General features: G+C 38.5%; 3 protein-coding genes across 3 annotated transcripts in view; 1 reads left to right on the top strand and 2 right to left on the bottom strand.

Moving 5' to 3' along the window:
- zfyve26 (zinc finger, FYVE domain containing 26) overlaps positions 1 to 10,924 on the bottom strand; it is a 30,003-nt gene extending 19,079 nt beyond the window's left edge. Inside the window, exons 1-16 of the mRNA XM_077560081.1 lie at positions 10,783 to 10,924; positions 9,793 to 10,078; positions 9,640 to 9,715; positions 8,334 to 8,420; positions 8,120 to 8,251; positions 6,828 to 7,161; positions 6,628 to 6,752; positions 5,175 to 5,339; positions 4,981 to 5,069; positions 4,355 to 4,503; positions 4,080 to 4,274; positions 2,059 to 2,586; positions 1,726 to 1,850; positions 1,145 to 1,649; positions 745 to 867; positions 503 to 676 (exon numbers count right to left, since the gene is read on the bottom strand). Of these exons, the coding sequence (XP_077416207.1) occupies positions 503 to 676; positions 745 to 867; positions 1,145 to 1,649; positions 1,726 to 1,850; positions 2,059 to 2,586; positions 4,080 to 4,274; positions 4,355 to 4,503; positions 4,981 to 5,069; positions 5,175 to 5,339; positions 6,628 to 6,752; positions 6,828 to 7,161; positions 8,120 to 8,251; positions 8,334 to 8,420; positions 9,640 to 9,715; positions 9,793 to 9,998 (3,013 nt within the window). The 5' untranslated portion in view covers positions 9,999 to 10,078; positions 10,783 to 10,924. The remainder of the gene's footprint in view (positions 1 to 502; positions 677 to 744; positions 868 to 1,144; positions 1,650 to 1,725; positions 1,851 to 2,058; positions 2,587 to 4,079; positions 4,275 to 4,354; positions 4,504 to 4,980; positions 5,070 to 5,174; positions 5,340 to 6,627; positions 6,753 to 6,827; positions 7,162 to 8,119; positions 8,252 to 8,333; positions 8,421 to 9,639; positions 9,716 to 9,792; positions 10,079 to 10,782) is intronic.
- Positions 10,925 to 11,668: 744 nt separating this feature from the next.
- On the top strand, positions 11,669 to 14,372 carry LOC144047282 (galectin-related protein B). The gene is made up of 4 exons (XM_077560088.1): positions 11,669 to 11,795; positions 11,922 to 12,007; positions 12,940 to 13,156; positions 13,336 to 14,372. The coding sequence occupies exons 1-4, from the start codon at positions 11,769 to 11,771 to the stop codon at positions 13,477 to 13,479; spliced, it is 474 nt and encodes a 157-aa protein (XP_077416214.1). The 5' UTR covers positions 11,669 to 11,768; the 3' UTR covers positions 13,480 to 14,372.
- Positions 14,039 to 21,392, bottom strand: plek2 (pleckstrin 2). The gene is made up of 9 exons (XM_077560087.1): positions 21,000 to 21,392; positions 20,757 to 20,921; positions 19,209 to 19,408; positions 18,984 to 19,075; positions 17,746 to 17,933; positions 17,323 to 17,424; positions 17,166 to 17,249; positions 16,977 to 17,055; positions 14,039 to 15,138 (listed from the first exon to the last, which is right to left on the bottom strand). Exons 1-9 carry the CDS (start codon positions 21,099 to 21,101, stop codon positions 15,011 to 15,013), a joined length of 1,140 nt encoding a protein of 379 aa, XP_077416213.1. The 5' UTR covers positions 21,102 to 21,392; the 3' UTR covers positions 14,039 to 15,010.
- Positions 21,393 to 21,757: the final 365 nt, after the last annotated feature.

Below are 21,757 nucleotides of genomic sequence, written 5' to 3' on the forward strand. Positions count from 1 at the left end.
CTTTTGACTGATTTTGCAAGGCCCACAGGATATTGTGTTCTCCTGCTATAAAAACATGGAATCTACCAAAAGAAAGATCAGTCTCTTCTTTCATCAGAAAAAAAAAAGGATATTTCTATCTGTTTCCGTTTTGCAGCAATTAGCATTAGAATATAGCTAGGTTTCTTCATTATTCACAAAACTGTGAGAAAAACAGCTTTTTGCAAACATGGCCCTGGTTGATCTCAAACTCTGCTGCCATCTGATGGCCGTTTTTTGTAATGACTACCATTGCTTCAACCGTTCTCTTCAGATCAGAGGCTGCATCAAAGTCTTCTGTATGCTCTAGCATAAAAAAAAACGTATACTGTAAATACGTTTTTGGGACACTGACAATATTTTAAATAAAACGTATTCATACGTTTTTGGGAGCAAATGAGTTCATAATAATAATAAAGATAATACATGTATTTTGTATAGCGCTTTTCAAGCCCATTTTCATAAGTATCATTACCATACTGACCCGCTACATTGGTGGCAGAGCTGAGGACATGCAGGGTGCTCTCTAAACATTGCATCAGAGCAAGTCGGGAAGAGATGCACTCTTCACTCAGTGTTGGGTGGCAGCACAGCAGTACTTCCTGGATGCAGCAGCCAAACGGGCTGGCCAGCACCTGCTCCTCCCCCGCAGCACCCTCTAAAAAACACGGTCACTATCAACAGCAAATTTTGGCAGAAAGTAGCCTTACGGCACTGTCGACTCACCCGACATCTTGACCGAGCTCTTACTAGTTGCGGGATGGTTCAGAATCTTGCTGATCTCCTGTAAAATCTGAGGAAATCCACTGATGTTCTCGGTACGAGGATCTCTGGGGTCCGTTCGCACGCCTGGGGAAAGCAGATGTTGATCATGATCATGTTTCACCCACACACGGTGACAAAAAAAGAATTATCTGGACATTTGGCATCACCCTAAAAGACTCTAAAATACGGTACGGGCCGTGGGTTTTGAAGACTTTTTGGTGGATATATTCATGATAAACGAGACAACCTGATCTCACATTTTTAAGTGCGGTTGTTGCGAAGTGAAACAGGCTTTGGAGGTTGATTTATTTGTATTTTTTTAATTCTAGAGGGCTCTACCAAACTGTAGTGGCTTGCGTACCACGAGCCTCCAGGCTGCTGCTAAGGCGGCGCTCGGCCGTGTCCAGGAGCTGCCGAGACGTCTTCCAGAACTGGCAGTGGCAGCACGCAAGGTCAAAGGCGGCCATGGCGGGCGGGCTGAGATCCTCCAGTAGCCTGCCCACCAGCCCGGATGACTCCGACGAACACCGGCTGGTCCAGTAGCCCTCCTGCAGCGTCGGGAGAGGGTGGGAAGGCTTGCTGAGGAGGCGATCGGCTATGTCGGCGATGGAGTAAAATGCCACGCCTGCCGCCGCAGCGCTTCCGATGGCTTGGAGGGTGAAGCGTCCGCTGCTGCCCAGCCGGCTGCGCGCCGTCCCGGCCGCCCAGGAGCCCAAGCCCTCAGAAGACGAAGAGGACGATGACATGGACTGGCTCTCCATCTTCTGCTCCACTCGGCTCAGCTCCACCAAAACTTCCTTGTAGTGCTCCATGAAGGCCAGCTCGCCACTGGCGGCCGACGCCTCCAGGTCGAAAACCAGAGACACCTGTGGGACATTTAATTGAATGGTTGAAGAAAATATCGATTCGGGTGTTTTCAACAGTGCTCGTTGCCATAGTAACCTGATGGGCCTCCATGAAGTTACCGCGCCGGATGCAGGACATGAGCAGAGATTCCGGAGGAGACAACATGGCGGGGATCAGCCAGCTGGGACTGGACGCCGTGTCCGCATATTCTCCTCTCACCTCTGAAAACAAATGTGCAACAAGGTCAAGGAAAAACTTTGGTTTCAAACTACTGTACGTCTGTGTGTATATTTCATTTATTAGTTATAAAGTGCAGTTCCCATGTTTACAAAGCCTAAACTATAAGACCAAAAACATTGATCGATAATAAAGCTGATATTGTTCATTGTAATGCAGACTAGGAAAATACTTAAAATTTTAGCATCTCACCGTTTCTGCCCTCCTGATTGCTAGTGATGATCTGCAGCCTCCACTGTGCCTCGGCCGTGCGCTTGGACAACCTCTGCAGGCGGGCGCCGAAGGTCCCAGCCGCCACAGAACAGCCCACGCTCTCCGCCACCTCCGCCTCCCTGGGCACTGCTCGCCCCGTCTCCTGCCCCTCCTGCTCACCCACCACACACATTCCCTCCAAGCCCTCTTTGAGCAGCTTCAGGAAGCCCTCCATGGCCGCCACGTCCGCCAGGAAGCCCTCGCAGCCGCGGACCAGGTGGGCCAGATCCGGGTCCGGGAGAGGGACACTCGCGCGGTCCTCCTCGGTTTGAGTTTCGAGCAGCTCCGATGAAGACGACGCCGGGTTTGTTGTGGTCACATCTTTGGGGCTTTGTGCAGAAAAGTCGGCGCTGGAGAGGAAGAGCAGTGAGAAGATGTTCTCTAGCAGCTCCAGGCGGAACATGGCGGGCATGGCCTCCAAGTACAGTTGGCACTCAGACAGGTAGTGCTGGAACAGTGACTGGCAATCTAAAAGGGGAATAAGGGAAACATTGAAGCCATTAACATGCATTTATTCCTCTAAGTGAGAGGAAATGTGCTGTTTACGTCGATATTTATGGAGGACCAAAACTGCCAAAATTTAAACTAAGACTTCCTTCTTCGGCAAGCTGCTCACTCGACCAACTAAAGGCAGTTTGCAACGGTGGAGTCCAACCCAAGACACGCTTAGGACCGCCCTCTCATTTGAATAACATTGCCACCTGGCAGTATGGACCAAAACTGCCACACACAAAAAAAGGACTAAATAAATAAATAAATGACTAAAAGTGAAAATAAAAACGGATATAAAAAAAATATAATTCAAAAATTAAATACAAATGTATTTATATATATATATATATAAATTATTGTTGTTTTTATTTCCATTTATATATATTTTTGGGGATTTAATTTTCAAATTATATTTTTTATATCCGTTTTTATTTTCACTTTTAGTCATTTATTTATTTATTTTTTTTATTTTATTTCATTACTAATAGGGGCACCAAAATTGGCGCGTTAATTTTGAGTTAATTTAAAGTTCATTTAACACCACAATTATTTTTTTAAACACGCGATTAATTACCGCCCCATACTTGGAAAGCCTGTACTGGGGGCATTCAAGTCGCAACGAGCAGACACGCAGTAATAAATTTACTAAAAATGCATATATTTATGGAGACTGGGATCATGTTGTATTTTACAATTCCAAAAAAGTGCAGAATTTCACAAGTTCATGTTAAAGATTAAATAGCGTTAAGAAAAGAAAAATGCACTGAGCTGTCACCAAGGTCTTACAAAAGGAATTATGCCATCTAGTGGCAGAAGAATGACCTCAACACAAATCAATACCACACTCGATTTTTTACAGTACAGGACATCTTTTTCATTTTAACTAAATTTTATGAATTATTATGAAATTACTGTATGACTGAGTAAAAGATGCAGCCGTATTTCTGCTAGTTTAACTCTTTGACTGCCAGACGTTTTCAGAAAAGGGATGCCGTGGGTGCCAGCCGATTTTAAGCATTTTGACTGATCTTTCAAGGTCCATAGAAAATTATGTGTTTGGACTGTGGAAACACACATACTACCAAATGAAAGATTGGACTCTCATCTTTCATCAGAAAGAAAAAGTTTGTTTCTACCTTATTCCGTTTTTCAGTAATCAACAATAGAAAATGGTTAGTTTCACCTCTGTTTTGAAACAAACGTCTTTTAACGTCTTTGGCACTCCTCCATAGGATTTTACTAAACGTTATTTAACGTTTTTGGCAGTCAAAGAGTTAACAGTTTTCTCCACTTTTATGTTAACAAGAGTATGAAAACCTAGAAAAAAATACTTAATTGTACATTTAGAACAGATATCAAATTTGCATGAGTTAACTATTGAAGTCATGTGATGTGAGTAACTTAATAATAATAGAAGAAATGCTAACCAACTGCAAGCGAGCAAGCCTTCAACTATTGATGGTCCAAACCTGATGAAGTGGCGGCAAGACTTGGGTCGGTCCCCTCCCAAGCCGCTTTTTGCCTCTTGGCTTGACACTGGCCGCATCCTGAGCTCTTGTGTGCGTTGACGCACAGAGCGTAGATGGCGTACTTCATGGCGCAGAAGCCGCGGAACAGAATGACGCTTCTCTGCGCCGCAGGACTCAAGGTGGCCTCGGCGTCGCCTGCAGGACAAAAATCAAAAGGCGGTAACAAAAAGGACAAATGCAGGTGACAGGGTGATGAAGAAGAGCTGCGCACTGACTTCCTGTTGAATTTGGCGTTTGCTGGAGCAGATCTAGAATGTGGCGCTCTTCAAAGTGAGCCAACGGAGTCAAAGAGTGCAGAATGTAGAGGGCCGAGTGATTGTCCAGACCGTGCAGCTGGCCCAGCAGCGCCTCCGTTAAAACACTTCTGCACTCACCCACACAACACGAGTAGAAGCGCGCACAGGCACAGGTCAACAATGAGGTCAACACAATTTAATAGAATGTTAGCCTAATAGCATAATTGCCCAAGTCACATTTGATGGCTTTCGGAAATCAGGTAAAAGCACAACAAATTCACGAACAAAGAATCCAGTTAACTCGATTCAAACTTGGCCAATTACTATGAAAACAAAGATTTTTTTTAAATCGTTTTAAGCAAGCACATTGGTATTTTTTTTATTGATATTGTGACAGTAAGTTAAAAATTAATTGCACAAAATTATTTTAGAAAAAAAATTTTAAAAAATTATTAAGTTGAAGAAAAAAAGAAAAACAAGAAATATATGTATTTAAACAAGTAATAAAATAAATACATTTAAAAAAACACATTAAAAAGCAGCAGACAAACAAACAAAAACAACATTATTTTTTATCTCTCTTTTTTTTTTTTTTTTTTACTTACGGGTTGTTTTTTTTACACCATTCCAGCACTCCAAGCTGGGAGGACAAAACATTGGCAAAGTCCTGCAGGATTGAGTCATTAGCTGACCTCTAAAAAAACACACACACATTAATTTACACAACGTTAATTACCGTGCTTGAAGTTTGCATTTATCACAATTGCGAATTGTTTCTAAAACTGTATGTGCTTCTGACCTGTTGGTGATGGAGGACGTCGAGCAGCATGTGAGCTGAGCTCAGACTACTACAATGCGTCCATCCCAGCAACAGCAGCAGGCGACACAGAGGCTGGAACTCCGACTGCAACATGTCTTTCAGCTGAGAAAACTCCTCGTGTTTGATCAAGTCCAGCGCCGTCACCTACGTCAAAAGAAAAAAAAAGAACAAAATACTTTTCATTTCGCTTTGTTTTACTCTGATAGGAGAATCTGTTTGTAATTGCACATCCGCTACAGTAGGTGGCAGTAAAATTAAAAAAAAATATATATATATATATATATATATATATACATATATATAAAAAATAATAATAAAATTAAGAAATGATGCTGAAATTTTAGAAAACTTTGCTTGTTTACAGTAGAAAACTTTAGGGAACCATTTACTTGCTTGTTTTTTTTAATTTAGCTTATCACATGCTGATGACCCTGGAAGGTCCCTGCAATTTTTGTAATAATTTTTAATAGTGCTGTCAAAGTTAAAGCGTTAACTAATAAATTAATAACAAAAAAATATTGCATTAATCATGTATTAACGCAGATTAAGCACACTATTAATTTTGTCCGCAGATGATCTTTTAGCTGACAGCGGTTGGTTACGTTGAAGTCAGGACAGTTTTTTCATATGACATTCATAATATTTGTTCATGTCAAACTTACCGGGGTCATTTTTCCCCCCATTTTCAATTATGCAAGTAATTAACTGATTAGAAAAAGAGAAGGATGAGCGTGTGCAGTGGATCCAAAAATGTTGAAGATGTCCTCATAACATTAAATGTCAAAAGAGTTAACACATAACAGCTGCTCTTCAAATTTGGCGGGCAATTTTTTTTTGCTGAATAGCCTTTTCAATTAAGCGATTAATCATGATTAATCACAATTCTAAAATGCGATTAATCTGATTAAAACAGTTAATCATTTGACAGCTCTAATTTTTAAACAAAGCTGTCAATTCTTTATTTTATTTTTATTTTTTTCCAGGAGAGCTCAGTATTGTTCATTCGATTTGACGTCATCATTGTTCTCCTTTTTTTTTTTTTTAAATAATTAATTAAAAAAAAAAAAAAAAATTTAATTTAAATATATATATATACATATACACACATATATATACAGTATATATATATATATATATATATTTTTGTATGTGGGTGAGCATGTGCATGTGCGTGCGTGCGTGCGTGTGTGTATTCATCAGTTCACCTAAAGCCCATTAAAAAAAAATCCCATACTAATAATATAATATAATAAGAAATTGCCAAATGCAGAAACATCAATGTAAGTTATCACGATGTAGTGGCTCTCGCTAACAGACAGAATTAAGTAACCAGAATTAGGTTAAAAAATTCTAAGTTCTGTCAATTCTTTATATGTTTAAAATGATTTTTTATTTTACATTTTTTATTCTATCAAGCCCTATGATGACCTACCAAGACCTGCTCCAGGAAGTGCTTCCCGCTGCTGAGGCACTCAAAGTAGATCATCTTCCATGCGGACGGACGATCGTCATGGCAACACAAGCTGAGGGCCAGCTTCTCCGATTCGGGCAGGTGAGCTTTAGATGACAAACGAAAACGCTGTTAGCTTACAAAACTCTTGCCATATGATTGATGAGTTGGTTTGGCAGCACCTTGCGTGTCGGGCGCGCTCCGCAGCAGACGATCCCGCTGCAGCCTCAGCGCGGACGAGCAATAGGCCGAAACGAGCGTGTCGCACCGCGGCCGAAGCAGCGAGCTCAGGATCCGCTCCTCCTTGAGGGGTCCGCCTCTGGACGCCCACAGCGTCTCGCACAGCGCCCCCAACTGGCCGCTACTTCCATCTGGACTCCATGGCATCACAGCCAACACGGAGTAGATCTCCTCCATCCACTCGTCTCGCCGCTCGGGATTCGTCTCAGGCTTCCCCAGTTTGCTCAGCAGGTGGAGGATGAATACATGCTGCAGGGATGCGTCGTCCATGCTTGACTGTAGAGAAAGAAGACGAACACAAAAAAAGCAAAAATTGAAGTTTTTTTTTTTTAAATATATTGTTTATAAAAAGGACAGAAAGTTGCATTTTTTTAAAATAAAACATTTTATTTTTCGAGATAAAAAGTAATGTTTTTTTTTAAACTGTCACATTTTATTCTGATAAGGAACCTGCAAAGTGAAGTCAGATTTGTTTCTAAACACATTCTCAATGTTTGAAGATAAATGCTAAAAACGGGCCATAAACAGACATAAAGCACTAAACTACTTTCACCATTTCAGTTCATCCTAAACATATGCGAAATCAAATTATTATTATTTTTTACCCCAAAAATAAACATTTAAAAAATTCTCATTTACAAGATAAAAATGTTATTTGGAAGAAATAAATATTTTTTTAGGAAAAAAAAGCCATATTTTTTTAGAGAAAACATTTGATGTATTTTTTTCTAGAAACAGACTACTCAATATTATGAATTAAATATATAATCATGCATGAACAATTTAGTAATATTTTGTGTAGATTTTTTTTTTTACAAATGGAAAAAAATATTTTAAAAAAATTTGTTTTTTAAGATAAAAAGCAATGATTTTTAGGTGCAGAATAATACTTTTTCAACAAAAAAGCTGCCCTAATATTTTGAGGGGGAAAAAAACATCTAACTGACTTTATGTCAATATATTAATAGATTATTTTACTTCTTTTAGATACTTATTTTGTTTCTTCTGGGTAAAAACTACTTATTTGAGAATTTTTTTCCGATAAAAAGTAGTATAATTTTAGTAAAAAGTAGTATTAAAAAAAAAAAAATCCCATTATTGTGTTGAAAAATTATACTGCAGACCATCATCCCAATCATACATGAATAAAGGCCTCTGTTTCCGAGATAAAAGTTTTATCTTACTAATTCATCCATTCTCAGATTTTTTTCTGGTTATACACAAATTGCGTTACCTGCAAGAAATACGTGAGCGTCTGAGCGAGTCGAGGCCTTTTCTTCTCCAGTAGCATATGCAGACAACGCTCCACGGCGGCATGCGCTGAAGTTGAAAGTTTAGTGCCTGCAAACGCCTCATGCACCTGCTGCTGAAACATAGTCAGAAGATGAACACACCAACACATCCAAAGAGAATATGAAGAACTTCGTAAGGCAAAGTAAGAGTGTAACCTGGAGGAGATCCTCCTCGATACCCTCGGACCGCAGATGTTCCAGCAGCAGCAAGAACTCTAACTCGCTTCTGACACTGGGAGAGATCTGTCATGGAGGATTAAATCAGAATGCACAATCATGTGACATGACCATAGTCGTCAATTCAGTGAACATCAATTTTTTTGGGCAATACTTATCCCAAAATCTTTTTTTCTTCAAAAATAAGGGGGTTGGAATTTTCTAAACGTCAAAAATTCATTTGAACTATTTCTATTAGTACTTTTTTTCCACACTTGCTAACAAGAGTATGAAAACCTAATTTTTTTAATTGTACATTCAGAACTGATATAAAATTTGTGATTAATCTTGAATTAACTAGACAAAGTTACGAAGTCATGCGATTAATTACGATTGAAAAATTTAACGCCCCAAATTTTTAATAATCTTTTTTTTATTTTTATTCATTCACTGCCATTGACGGCTATAAACGTCAAAAATTCATTTTAACTATTTTTATTAGTTCAACATTTGTTTCCACTTTTGCTAACAACAGTATGAAAACCTTGAATTTGTTTTATTGTACATTTAGAACAGACACAAAATTTGTGATTAATCGTGACTTAATTAGGGAAGTCATGCAATTATTATTTTTTTTAATTTTTAATAATCTTTTTTAAATGAATTTATGGCAGTGAATGAGTTAGTAAAAAAGGTGTTTTTTCCAAAAAAAAGTCTGATTTCTTCAGAAAGGTTATATTTTTCAAAAAAGTGTCACATTTTTTCTAGAAAAGTTTAAAAAATATATATCAACAGACTAGTCTTGGATAAAAGTCGCATTATTTGAAAGAAAATCATATTTTTTTATTTTTTTATTTATTTTATTTTTTTATTTATTTTTATTTTTTTATATTATATTTTTATTTATTTATCATAATGTTTGCTACACTGGTGTCACCGTGGGTTCTTATGGGTTAAGAAAAACAGCAGTAATTTACACAACTTTTTTTAAATGAGAAATTTTTTTTTTTAAATGATAAAAAAAGTCACTTGTTTTCAACATCAAATTTGAGACTATTTACAGATAAATGTGTACTTTCTCCAGATAAAAACTTTGAAAAAAGTCTGCTTTTTTTTTTACAGTCAACAATCAGACAAGTTAAACTTGTTTAAATTAAATGACTACCCAAAAGTCATCGATTATCTTATTGTTGAGTCCACAACGCACACTAATAGGCAAGAATTCATTAAACGAATTAACTAAAGGTCACTCAAAAAACATTCCAAAAGTCCTCTCAGTGTATATGTCAGCCGTTCTGTTAGTTACCCGCTCTTCAGTGCGTTGCTCCAAAACCTGCAGCCAAAACCAAGCCAGCTTGTGTGGACTGCCCACAGACTCCCATCTAGAAACACGCCTTGTCGTTCAATGAATCCCAAAGAATGCATGAAAACATCAACACGACATGCCACTTTGACTCACTTGAAACGATAAGGATGGCGGACGGCCGCTTTGATAATCTCCTGCACTTTTTCAGAGACGCCCCCTGCGGATGTAACCAGCTGCGGCACGCAGGCGCTAGCCACCTCCCACTCGCCGCGCCTCAGGCACCGCTTGAAGTAATCAAAGAGGTCCCGCAGTGAGGTTTCGGCCTCGCAACCGAAGGGGTGTGTGGCCGCTGGCTCCATTTTGGATTGGCAAGGCGGGGAAGGGGTTAAGAGAGGTCAGCTTTGCCGAAGACCAAGTCGGACACTGGCACCTTCTTGACCTGAAATAAACACGACACTCACTTAGTAAAAACAATAATATAATGACCAAAATTAAGAACACTTAATTCAGTGATTCTTTCATGTACGACGCTTGGGAGCCTGCAGACTAGAGACCAGTTCTAATAGAACAAAAATAAAGCTACTGCAGTGTATTAAATATTTAGATATCAAGAATTATTTTGTTTACTTATTCACACCTACTTCTTGTTATTAATGTATTAATATTAGTACTCATATACTTACCTACTTACAATATTTATTTTATTTTGTTTCACTTGTCTTTACTGCTTGAATGATTTCTATTCCATGTACAGAACTTTATATGCAGCAGTGATTGTTTAAAAGTGCGTTATAAATAAAGTTGGAGTTCAGTTAAGATTTGACTGCAGTGGCATGCTTGATCATTCTTCATGCTACTGCTTTCAGTTTGTTAGTACCTTACGATGTTTTTTTTTTGCAAATAAACACTATATTTGGAGCTAAAATTTCCACAAAAACAACTTTAATCGCTGAATCCACTGTTCAATCCAAATGTATTGAGCTTTTACAGCGGTTCCCTGACTGATGCCCAAACGTCAAGTTAGCTTTAGCATAAGCATCAGCGTTGTCGACCAGTTAAAAGTTAAAGTAAACTCCCGTACCAAGGACAACATTACGCTAGCAGCACAGTTAGAAGGCAAATACTGTTAATGAAATGACTTACTCATGTCTTTGTGTAGTTTAACCAAATAATTTGGGGAGGTTGTTTCCCTTATCTTAGCTCTTGTCGCCCTGATGAGTTCAGCTACTTCAGCGCCTGTCAATGGACGGTCACGTGAGCAGATCACCTGACTGCGCTGCCAGCCAGCTGGTTGGTCAGAGGCGAGCCTAGGTGCTGCCTTCGCGTACCACCCTCGAAAATAAAACTTTTGGAAAATGTACGAAATAAATGTATTTTTCATAATGGTTAAAAGAGAAATGTTTATTTCAGTCCGTATATTATTATTTACGTTCATTAGTATTTTTGTGGATCAAAATATTGGACGATACTGTTGCTTACTCGGTTATCCGAAGGCAACATGTTTTGCTGCTAATGAATTTGTGCAAACAATTACATTTCAAACAAACAAATTCTTTTTAGTTCTAGGCATCTCTTATCAGGTTAAGTTAAATTTAAAGCTTTCATTTTAATGCACGATATCGAGGACAAATATGTTTTCAATTTTAAAATGTAGGTTACTAGGTTACAAATTACGGTGTGCTGCCTTCGGGTTTTGTCAAAAATAGGTACACTCTTTAACTATGTGAAAGAAATAATATATTTCTTTGTTCATTTTTTTTGTTTGTTTTTGTCGAATTGTTTTCCTGAACTTGAACACAAAATCAGGGGGGTGCGTTTAATATTATAAAAATTACCAGGTTACCTGAAGGCAGCATCGGATCAGAAGATTTTTGTTTGCACAAAAGACAACGATGAAGAACATTAAAAAATAGAGAGCAACGTTGAACACGCACAAACACGCACACACAGAGTTAAACTTATTATCCAAATATGTTTTACATGAATTCCCTCCCTTCTCCGGTCACCTTCTACCTAATGGTGGAGGCTGTCTCTATGGCAACAGGCGGGGTTTGCCGGCATTGATCAATCCTCCTCACTTGGTATCCCCTCTCCACACCTTCACAGTACTGCTTCACGCCCAGACTGGAATGGAAGACAAGGAAAAGAAAGGAAATGTACGTATGCTCGCTTTTCTTTGCTCCAAACAGCATGCACTAGAGAAATGATGAATGGGGATGGTTTAAATGAGATCCGATTGTGCAGAGCGGCAGTCTGTCCTGTTAAGCCATTGTCTCACACAGGAACAGTACATCGGAGAGATAAAAGGCGGCCTGCGGCCCTCGATGAAGCTGGTAGTGATGGGGATTGTTGACAAGAAACCCAAGAGGTCAGTGTTTGCGCGTTCATTAGCAAATCACATGCTGCGGCAACGTGCACACTGTGACATTGGAGGAATGTAATAGACTTGAACTATAAAAATAATAATTTAGTTAGTCCGTGCGTGGTTGAAAGGCAGTTTATTAAGTTCAATCATTCGATGCATTTGATGTGAAAAGATAATGTGACTTTATTCAAGAAACTGTCATTTTCATCTAAATAACTTTGACATTAACCCAAAGAGGAGAAAAGCATGTGGATATAATGATTCCCTCAGAAATTGTGAAAGGATGCAGAGAAATGCCAGAGAAATGAACTGATTCGAGGATGATGACACATTACATTACAATTTAATGAATTCCTTATACCAGGCAAAAAAATGAAAAAAATTAATTTGTCTTATCTTGCTTTTTTTTTAATTAAATATTTTTTCAAAATTCATGACCATTACTTTTATTTATTTCAAATTAATTAATTTTGAGAAATTTTGGATACATTTACAAACGCAGTAACAACAATTTTAATTTTAATTTAATTATTTTTTATTTTTATATACGTGTGTTTTTAACCATATTAATACAATAGCAATTAAAATCTAGTTTATGTGTATTACTTTCAATGAAAATATTTTTAACTGATATTTTTTTGCTTTTACAAAATGTGATAAACTGTGCATTAATGTTTCTCTTTTAAATGTATTCGAATTATTTGTATATTGTATACAAATTAATTGATATGTATACATTTTTTTTTTATTTAATCTATTACAATTATAGCTAGCTAAAAATAACAATATACATTTCCAGATACCAGGCAAATTAATTCGATTAAAAATAATTTTAAGAAGCTTTGTATTTCCAAAGTCATCTTAAAGAAAAAGCAATCATCAGACTTTTCCACTGCGAGGAACACTGATGCATGTTGTTATACGTGCGCGTGTAGCATTGAGGTGATGGTGTCCAGCGCACCTCAGCAGAAGGAATCTGAGGAGGAGGAGCAGCAGCAGGAGGAGGCGGAGCCAAAAGGCGACGTGGGTCTCCAGCTGAAGGTCAGCTTCTTGAACAAGGCGGTCCAACGAAATGCACGGCTGGCAGGAAAATGGGGTCCCGCTGAAAACACACTCTCCTTCTTCCCCTTTGCACCCGGAGAGCCTTTTAAGGTTTTTATTTTATTTTATTTTATTTTATTTTTTTAAGTCCATGTCATACAAATTCAATATTGCTATCATTATCAGTGTTGCTAATGTGATAGCTATGCCCATCGCCATTTTGTCACAATCATCGTCGCTATTGCTATCGTTATATTATTACGTTTCTTTTAATCGTATATTATCTCCAGATGGAGATTGTATGCGAGCACCAGCAGTTCCGCATCCTGGTGGACGGTCAACCTCTGTGCGGCTTCACCCACCGCCTCCCGCAGCTTGCCAACTTGACGGCGTTACGGGTCTTCGGGGACGTCCAACTCACCAAGGTGGCTTAATTTAGCGCCGCTGTCGTAAATAACATGTTCGGAGACAGTGTATCTGGTTAGAAGAGATGAAAGATGCATTTTGTCAAACAGTGTCACACTTTGTAAGAAGACAAAGTGCCTTCACTAACGTGCTGACTGAATGTAGCGCTCATCAGTGTCTTAAAAAAAAAATCAACACAAGAATGTGAATTGAAACCAAGGTTGGTCCAAATTGCAATATTTTCTCCTTTGAGGATTTTTGTGTTCACGTAAAAACAAAAAGCATGTTATGAAATCTGACCAGTGGCATATATATTATTAGTTGCTGCTTGTCTTCAGGACATAGGGCTTAATTCAGTTGCAATTGAGGAAACATGCGCAATTGAGGACTGAAAATTTATAATGACTAAAGATAAAGTCATTTTAACATGAATGTCAACGTTTCTACACAAACATCTATCTCATTAAAATGTAAACGTACAATAGCCTAATGGCACATTATAATCCAATTTGATTTGAGTGACCTTTCCCTAATATTTAAATTTAACCCTCCCACCCCCACCAACCGACTCCCCCTATATTTCGACTTAATTTTTTTTAAATATAAAAACAAATTCTTCGTTATGTATAATTTGCTTCTCTTAGTTTGACTTTTCTCTGACATTTTTTTGGGGGGGGGGTTCTTGATTTTATTTTAATATTTCAATTTACAGTATCCTCAAAATATTTTGGCTTTATTTTTGTAATATTGTGACTATCGTTGTCAAACTGCTAATTAATTCTCGTAATATTCTGACTTAATGTCGTGAAGCCTTAAAAAGGTCACACCCATTTACTCTGAACGCTTTTTTATCAACAACAAGCACTTTTTTTCCCCCTTTGTGTGACTTTACTTCCCTGGAATAAAATCATCTTGATTGTTATTTGCTCTGCTGGCGTTTTTTTGTTTTATTTGTTTATTTTATTATGGTGTCATTTTACGACCACGCGAGTCATCGTGGTGAATCACCGCAAACGCCAAAGGCCAAACTGGGCCACGAGCGGCAAGCCTCTTCTTCCAGACTCGTCACGCTTCTTTGCTCTCCAACAAACACAAATAAAGATTAAGTTTAATCTTTTGAGAAATACACTGGGCGCATGATTTCATCTCTGTAATAATAACTTTATTATAGTAATCCTGGTTGGCTCGTTGGAAACATTCCAACTTTATTCTGTTAAAATTACACCTTTTTTTTCTCGTAATATCCTGACTTAAATAATAATATTTTGTAATATTTTGACTGTATTCTAAAAAAACAATCCCCCTGTAATTGGAATGTAAGACTTCACTCATAAGATTGATCATTTAACGTGACCCTGAAAATCCTTAGTCTCACGTTGGGATGATCAATCCCAGTCAATCCCAGTTTAAAATTAAATTTAATCTTAAAAAAACCTCCAGACATAAAATAAACACTTAATCAACTTTTGACATGAGCTTCATGACTACGCACGACTGTATGTGGCTACGGGCGGGATATTGTGCAACACCGTTTTTCTCTTAACAGTGCTGCACGTTCGGCTACGTGTGCTCCCGGATGGCGTCAATCCACTCCATTTTATCCCGGTTGCTGGGAGCCTGGATGAAGTAGTGCGTGTCCGACTGGGTGATGATCTTGAACAGGTTGCCTTGGATGTTGCCCTTCACTCCTAGGCAAGGGAAGCCAGAAGACAAAACATTAGGTACATTTAAAGATGGGGTCTTAAGTTTTCACTCAGACATAAACACTGAATGTATACACATGAAATCCTTCTCAAACAACACAAACGGGTCAAAACGCAAGACCTGCACCTTGAACTATTTTTTTCTGCTTCATACAAAGAGCTGTAGCCAATATTTTGACCCGCAGTTCAGCTGATATTTTATAGAAAACAAATGGTCTTCGAAGGCTTCCCTGAGGAACGCCATTCAAAATTGGAGTGGCCAAAAGTATGGGGACACCTTGTCAAGCTTCCCAAAAAAGGAATTATAAAACCAATGGACTTGGAAGGTTTTCTTGAGGCAAAATTGGAGTGGATAAGTAGTACCTGGACAGATTGTCACCCTTTGCAGCTACAACAGCTTCCACTTCAAGAAGGAGTATATTTTATAGAGGATGATCGGACCGCAAACACTTCCCTGAGGGACGCCATTTAAAATTGAAGTGGACATACTGCCCAGTCACACAGGAACTGAAAATATTGGCACGCGCCTAAGCAGCAATAAAACCTTTTTTTTTTAAACCTTTATAGAAAATGAGTGGACTACAGACACCTGCCTGAGTGAGTTATTTGGAGAAAAAAAATAGATATACACACACATTTAAATCTGCACCGTACGGAGAGCTGCTATTAACAGTTTGACCTTCTCAATTTGATCCAGTTCCGTTCAGGGGATATGTTATTTATACAAAAAAAAAAGGGACTTAAGTACTGGGACACCAGGCCAAGCTTCTGTTTGTCTACAAAAAAACAAGTGGACTTCATAGGCCTCCCTGAGGGACGCCTCTCAAAATTGAAGTGCATAGAAGTACTTGGTCAGGTGGTCACGTTGCCTTTGAAGCCACAACAACTTCCACTTCAAGAGAGCGTACATTTTGTAGAAAATGATCGGACCTCAAACACTTCCCTGAGGGATGCCAGCTAAAATTGAAATACTGCCCTGGCACACGGGAACTGAAAATGTCGGATCACCCCTGTGCATCGTTGCCTTGCAGCTAAAACAGCTTCCACTCTTCTGTGAAGTCTTTCTCCGAGGCCATTAATGAACTTAATTAATTAATTAATTATTATTATTTTAGTTTTTTTATCCAGGAGAGCTCAGTATTGTTCATTCGATTTGACATCATCATTGCTCTCCTTTTTTTAAAAAAACAAATAAATTAAAAAAATTTAATAAATGTTTTTATTTTTTATTATTATTTTTATTTTTTTTACATATAAATATACATATACACACATATATATATATATATATATTTTTTTTGTATGTGGGTGAGTATGTGTATGTGCGTGTGTGTGCGTGCGTGCGTGCGTGCGAGCGTCGTGTGTATTCATCAGTTCACCTAAAGCCCATTAAAAAAAATCCCATACTAATAATATAATATAATAATAAATTGCCAAATGCAGAAACATCAATGTAAGTTATCACGATGTAGTGGCTCTCGCTAACAGACAGAATTAAGTAACCAGAATTAGGTTAAAAAATTCTATATACGTAGACCATGTTTCTATAAATTTTGATATTTGTTTTTTATTTGAGGCAGATATTTTTTCCATTAAAATGTGATTTATGAGGAGGTTAGACCATTGGTCGATATTCAGAGTTTGTTTATTTTTCCAGTTAACAAGAATTGTTTTTTTAGCGATAGTAAGGGCTACAAGTGTAGATTGAAATTGTTTATGTGGTAAGTCAGTTGTTGTTAGGTCAACCTAGCAAACACAAGTTTGGGGATAAAGGTATATTAATTAATTAATTAATGGTGTTTGATTTTATTAGTGAGACCCACCTGAGGGAACGCCGTTATCATCCAGCGAGGACACCAGCGAGCCTCGAAGTGGGAACCCTCCGACGGGGCTGATATCATCCTGAAACCAGACAGGAAGTGGCTCACATACTGACTCAGCGTGTGTGCGCGTTTGTGTGCGTTTGAGTGTGTTGCTAGGCAATAAATAACAGACAACGTTTCCTTCTGCACCTTGGTGGGGTCATAGTAGTGAAGGAAAGAAGGTTCAGAGCGCAGCACAAACAGTCGAATCTTCCAGTTTTTCCTCCTGTGGCCCTGTGCAAGGACACTTTCACTCAAAACGGGATGTAAAAATCCATTACAGTCCAATAAAAAAATATTTGTTTACTTGTTTGAGCAGGTAGCCTCTCTTGATCACATGACCGCTCAGTTCCACTGCAGACAGCGTGATCTCGGCCTTCACGCAGCCTCGCTTCTTCAAGCTGTCTGACTGGCGAGTTGAAAAGTATTTGAAAAAGATTCAATATGAGGGATAGGCAAAACAATAATTGATGTATCCATAATTTCTTAAAATAGCCATGGTACTCTTTTGTGGTTATTATGTGTGTAAACTTGTAAAAAAAAAAAACATCTAGATTTGGTGGGAGTGCAAAAAAGAACGCGGATCTCAAACACTTCCCTGAGGGACGCCGCTTAAAATTGCAGTGTATATATTGCAAAAAAAAAAAACATAACTGCAAAAAGAAGAATTGTAACCCAATCATCATCAACGTTAGATGCGAGGCGTCAAGACCCCCGACTCGCTACTCACAAAGCTGTACAGCGCCGTGGAGTCGTCAGTGAAGAGCTCGCTGAGGCCGGCAGTGCGCAGCGCCTCCGCGCTCCGCAGGCCGATGGTGCGCAGGAAGCCCTCTTCCAGCAGGGCCGACGCCAGCGTCGCCGCCTCTGCTCGGGTCAACGCCTGCTGCATGAACACCAGCCAGTCCACCACCGCAGAGCCTGTGCGGGAATCACACTGCTTTAGAGGCTTTCGGAGAAGAATCCTGCTACTTGAAAGAGCCTATTTGTATTAAAGGGACTGTATGTAAGATAAGATACTGTAGGGTCAATAAAAGAAGAACCAAGCGGCTATAAAATGTCAAAACAAGAATCAGTAAAGGGTCTGTAAGTAAGAACCATGCTACTTTAAAGAACCAGTATGTAAGGTTTGTGCTACTTTAAAGGGTCTGTATGTAAGAATCAAGCTATTTTAAAGGGTCTATATGTTAGAACCAGGCAACTACAAATAAGAATATTTAAAGGGTCTGCAAGTAAGAACTACTTTAGGCTACTTCAAAGGTTCTATATGTAAGAATGACCTTGGGTAATTTTTTGCAGATTTTCTGTTGTTGTTAAAGTGCCCATATGCAAAAATTACTCTACTTTAAAATTTTTAAGACTCTGGCTCTTTCAAAAGCTGTATACATAACAATATATTAAAGCGGCAATCTGCCAAAATTAAGTTATTTTTAAGGGGAAGTCAACCCCCCCACCCCAATTTTTTTTTGACAATAATATGTTTATGCAGCCCCACAGGTCTAAACGTGGTATTCTGGTTAATATTGCGTTTGTTGAATATGAGCTAAGGAGCAAAATCCAGCCATTTTCATCCATCTCAGGAAGCGGCCATTTTGCCACTTGCTGTCGACTGAAGATGACATCAATGTTGCTCACCTGCTGAGCTGTGATTGGTCGTTGCCTGCTGAGCTGTGACTGGTCGTCGACAGCAAGTGGCAAAATGGCCGCCCCCTGAGATGGATGAAAACGGCTGGATTTTGCTTCATAACTCATATTCCAAAAATGTAATATTAATCAGAATGTCATGTTTAGACTAGTGAGGTCACATATAACATATTATTGTCAAGAAATATTTAAGGTTGACTTCCAATTTAAAGATGTTATCTGTAAGTATAACGGCTACTAAAATGTTTTATATTTCCAAGGGTCTTTATGGAAGAACCAGGCTACTTTAAAGGATCTGTATGCAAGAATTGCGGCTTCCTGTGTGACCTGAGAAGCAGTTGGTGTACATGCGTCCTTGCTCCACGTGGTTGCTCATGTTGATTCCGCTGTGAACGTCATACATGGCCTCCAGCACTTTGCTACATCACAACAAGAAAACATCACACATTTTAAAAAACAAAACAAAATGGAGGACGTCGGGTGCTATTTTCAAGCATTTATATGTAAGATCAGTTCGCTTTAAAGGGACATGTGTAAAAACACGACGTTCACCTCAGGTTGATGTTGTGCGGCTGCGAGCCTGCTGGTGTGGTCGGGCTAACGCTGGGTGACCCATCCCCGTCGGCGTCCGCTCCTGCTTCCAGTTTGTCAGCCGCTGCCGCAATGTCGCCGGCCCACTCGTCTCGCTCCTCCCGGGAACACGCCTCCAGGAAGTGATCTACGCGGGTCTTGGTCTGAAGCCGGAACACCAACTAGAAAAGGCACAACAATGACGCTATGACTTTGATAATACATGACTCATTATTAACTCATTCACTCCCATAAATTCATTCGAACTATTTATATTAGTTTAACAGTTTTTACAGACCCTAATTTTAATAATCTCTTTTTAATCTTTTCTTTTAAAAAAAATAAAAATAACTAGTGAAGTCATGCGATTAATTACAATTACAAATTTTAATTGCCTGACACCCCTAATTTTTAATGATCGTTTTTTCTTTAAAAAAAAAATAAAATTAAAAAAATTAAAAAAGAAAAGGTTAGTAAAAATTAGGGGCGTCAGGCGATTAAAATTTGTAATCGTAATTAATCGCATGACTTCACTAGTTAACTCACAATTAATCACAAATTTTATATTTGTTCTAAATAAACAATAAAAAAAAAATGTGTTTTCATACTCTTGTTAACAAAAGTGGAAAAAATATGTTAAACTAATAGAAATAGTTCAAATGAATTTTTGACGTCTATAGCCGTCAACAGCAGTGAATGAGTTAATACAAACTCTGATTCCAGTGAAGTCGGACATTTATTAGAATACAATAATATGACAATCTTTTTCAACCTATACTCAACTGAATCCGCTACAAAAGACAAGATATTTACAGTTCAAATTGATGAACATATTGTTTTTGGCTTATATTTCCTCATTTTGAATTTGACACATTCTAAAAAAGCGGGATAGGGGCAACAAAAGACTGAGAAAGTTGATGGAAGATAACATTTGTCAGTGAACAGATTTCAACCATGCGTAGCAAAAAGCCAGAAATGGCTCACCTGAGATGGACTGACACAACATGGGAAAGTATGCTGTGGTCTGACGAGTCCACATATCAAATTTGTTTTTGTGAGTACTCGACTCACCTGCCACAGACCCGTCCTATTAAAAATGCGAGGCGTATAATGAAAGCAAGTGTCTATATGAAATCTGATGAAAAGTGAGCAAGCATAAACAATGATGTCATCGGAATGATGTCATCAGAATGACTCCAGCAGACGCTGACTCAACATCGACTCAGCTGGTTCAACGGAAGTGATGATATGATATCAGGTCACGTTGATTTAAAAAAAAAAAAAAAACTGAAACACACTCCTTGCGACCTATGAGGTATAACTCAGATGTTTGTCAAAAACATAAAATCAATATATAATTTCGAGACAGTGTCTATCTTTGGTTTGCAACAAACCATATCGAGTCAGACCTCATCTTAAAGGCCTTGTCCGGTGCGTTTCAGATGTGGTAATCATTTCATTGATACAATCATCACATAGCGGTGCGAGGACAAAAAAAAAAAAGTGTCATTTTCAAGAACAGAGACTCACGGGTCGATTGTCGTACTCCAGGAAGGGGCACGTAATGACGCAATCCTTCAGCATGATTTTCCCCCGCTGACATGAGTCTCTTTTCCCACCTTCATACTTGTAATAGAGCAGCTTGTCTGGCGTCAGCACGAACCAGCGCGCCTTCCAGTTGTGCACAAGATGACCCTGGAGGAAATTACACTTGAAGACGACATTCCACATGTGAGGAGAAAAAAACAAACAATTTGCGCATTCCAAACTTACCCTTTTCACCAGAAACCCCTCTCGGAGTATTGTAACTTTTTGCGATGTATCCATTGCACCCGTGCCTGTTCCAGCCTGCTGCACTCTTGAATCAACACGCATACTCACTCACTCTATATACACGCGGGTATGTACACGCCCACTCGCAGTATACACACCCACAAACTTATCCTGAAGTTTCAACTAGCGACGGGTTTTACCACCTCCCAAAGATTAAGGTCACTGGTGTGTTTTGACCTTTTTGTTTACTAAACAGGCTAATGAAAGGCAAGATAAGCAAGGCAAAAAAGAAAAAAATATATAGCCGACATTTCACCTTTGTGTAATATTTCAAAAAGAAAAAATATTTGAAAGATTAAAAATGACTGTATGCAGTATAATGAAAAAAATGCTTTAAAATGTGATCTCTTCAAATGAAAAAAATATACACATACCATACATACCATTACTAGTACTACTACTACATACTAAATATTTATAGAATCTTAAAATTGCACTATATGAATATAAACTTTAAAAAGTCAGCTCAAAATAGAATTATAAAAATTTTATCTGATGGTGATGATGATCAAAAATGCAGCAGTAATGTAAGGGCAGTCAAAAATAAACGAGTGGCGCTCAAGTTCATTTTAGTGGGTGCGTTCGAAAATTGTCTCCTGCCCGCTCTGTTGTACTACAGACCGTTCGGAAACGTAACGTTGTTGGAACACTCGCACTCTCAGAGTCATGTCCAAAGAGACCCTAAAGCAGTCGCCCGG

This window comes from Vanacampus margaritifer, chromosome 1 (genome assembly GCF_051991255.1).
Source record: "Vanacampus margaritifer isolate UIUO_Vmar chromosome 1, RoL_Vmar_1.0, whole genome shotgun sequence".
NCBI lineage: Eukaryota > Metazoa > Chordata > Actinopteri > Syngnathiformes > Syngnathidae > Vanacampus > Vanacampus margaritifer.

Coding starts and splice junctions, on each gene's coding strand:
- LOC144047282 (XM_077560088.1), top strand. CDS start 11,769: ATGGAAGACAAGGAAAAGAAAGGAAAT. Junction 12,008..12,939: donor GTTGACAAGAAACCCAAGAG/GTCAGTGTTTGC, acceptor GTGCGCGTGTAG/CATTGAGGTGATGGTGTCCA. Junction 13,157..13,335: donor CACCCGGAGAGCCTTTTAAG/GTTTTTATTTTA, acceptor TATTATCTCCAG/ATGGAGATTGTATGCGAGCA.
- plek2 (XM_077560087.1), bottom strand. CDS start 21,101: ATGCGTGTTGATTCAAGAGTGCAGCAGGCTGGAACAGGCACGGGTGCA. Junction 17,250..17,322: donor GAGGCTACCTGCTCAAACAA/GTAAACAAATAT, acceptor GTCCTTGCACAG/GGCCACAGGAGGAAAAACTG. Junction 17,056..17,165: donor ACTACTATGACCCCACCAAG/GTGCAGAAGGAA, acceptor GTCTGGTTTCAG/GATGATATCAGCCCCGTCGG.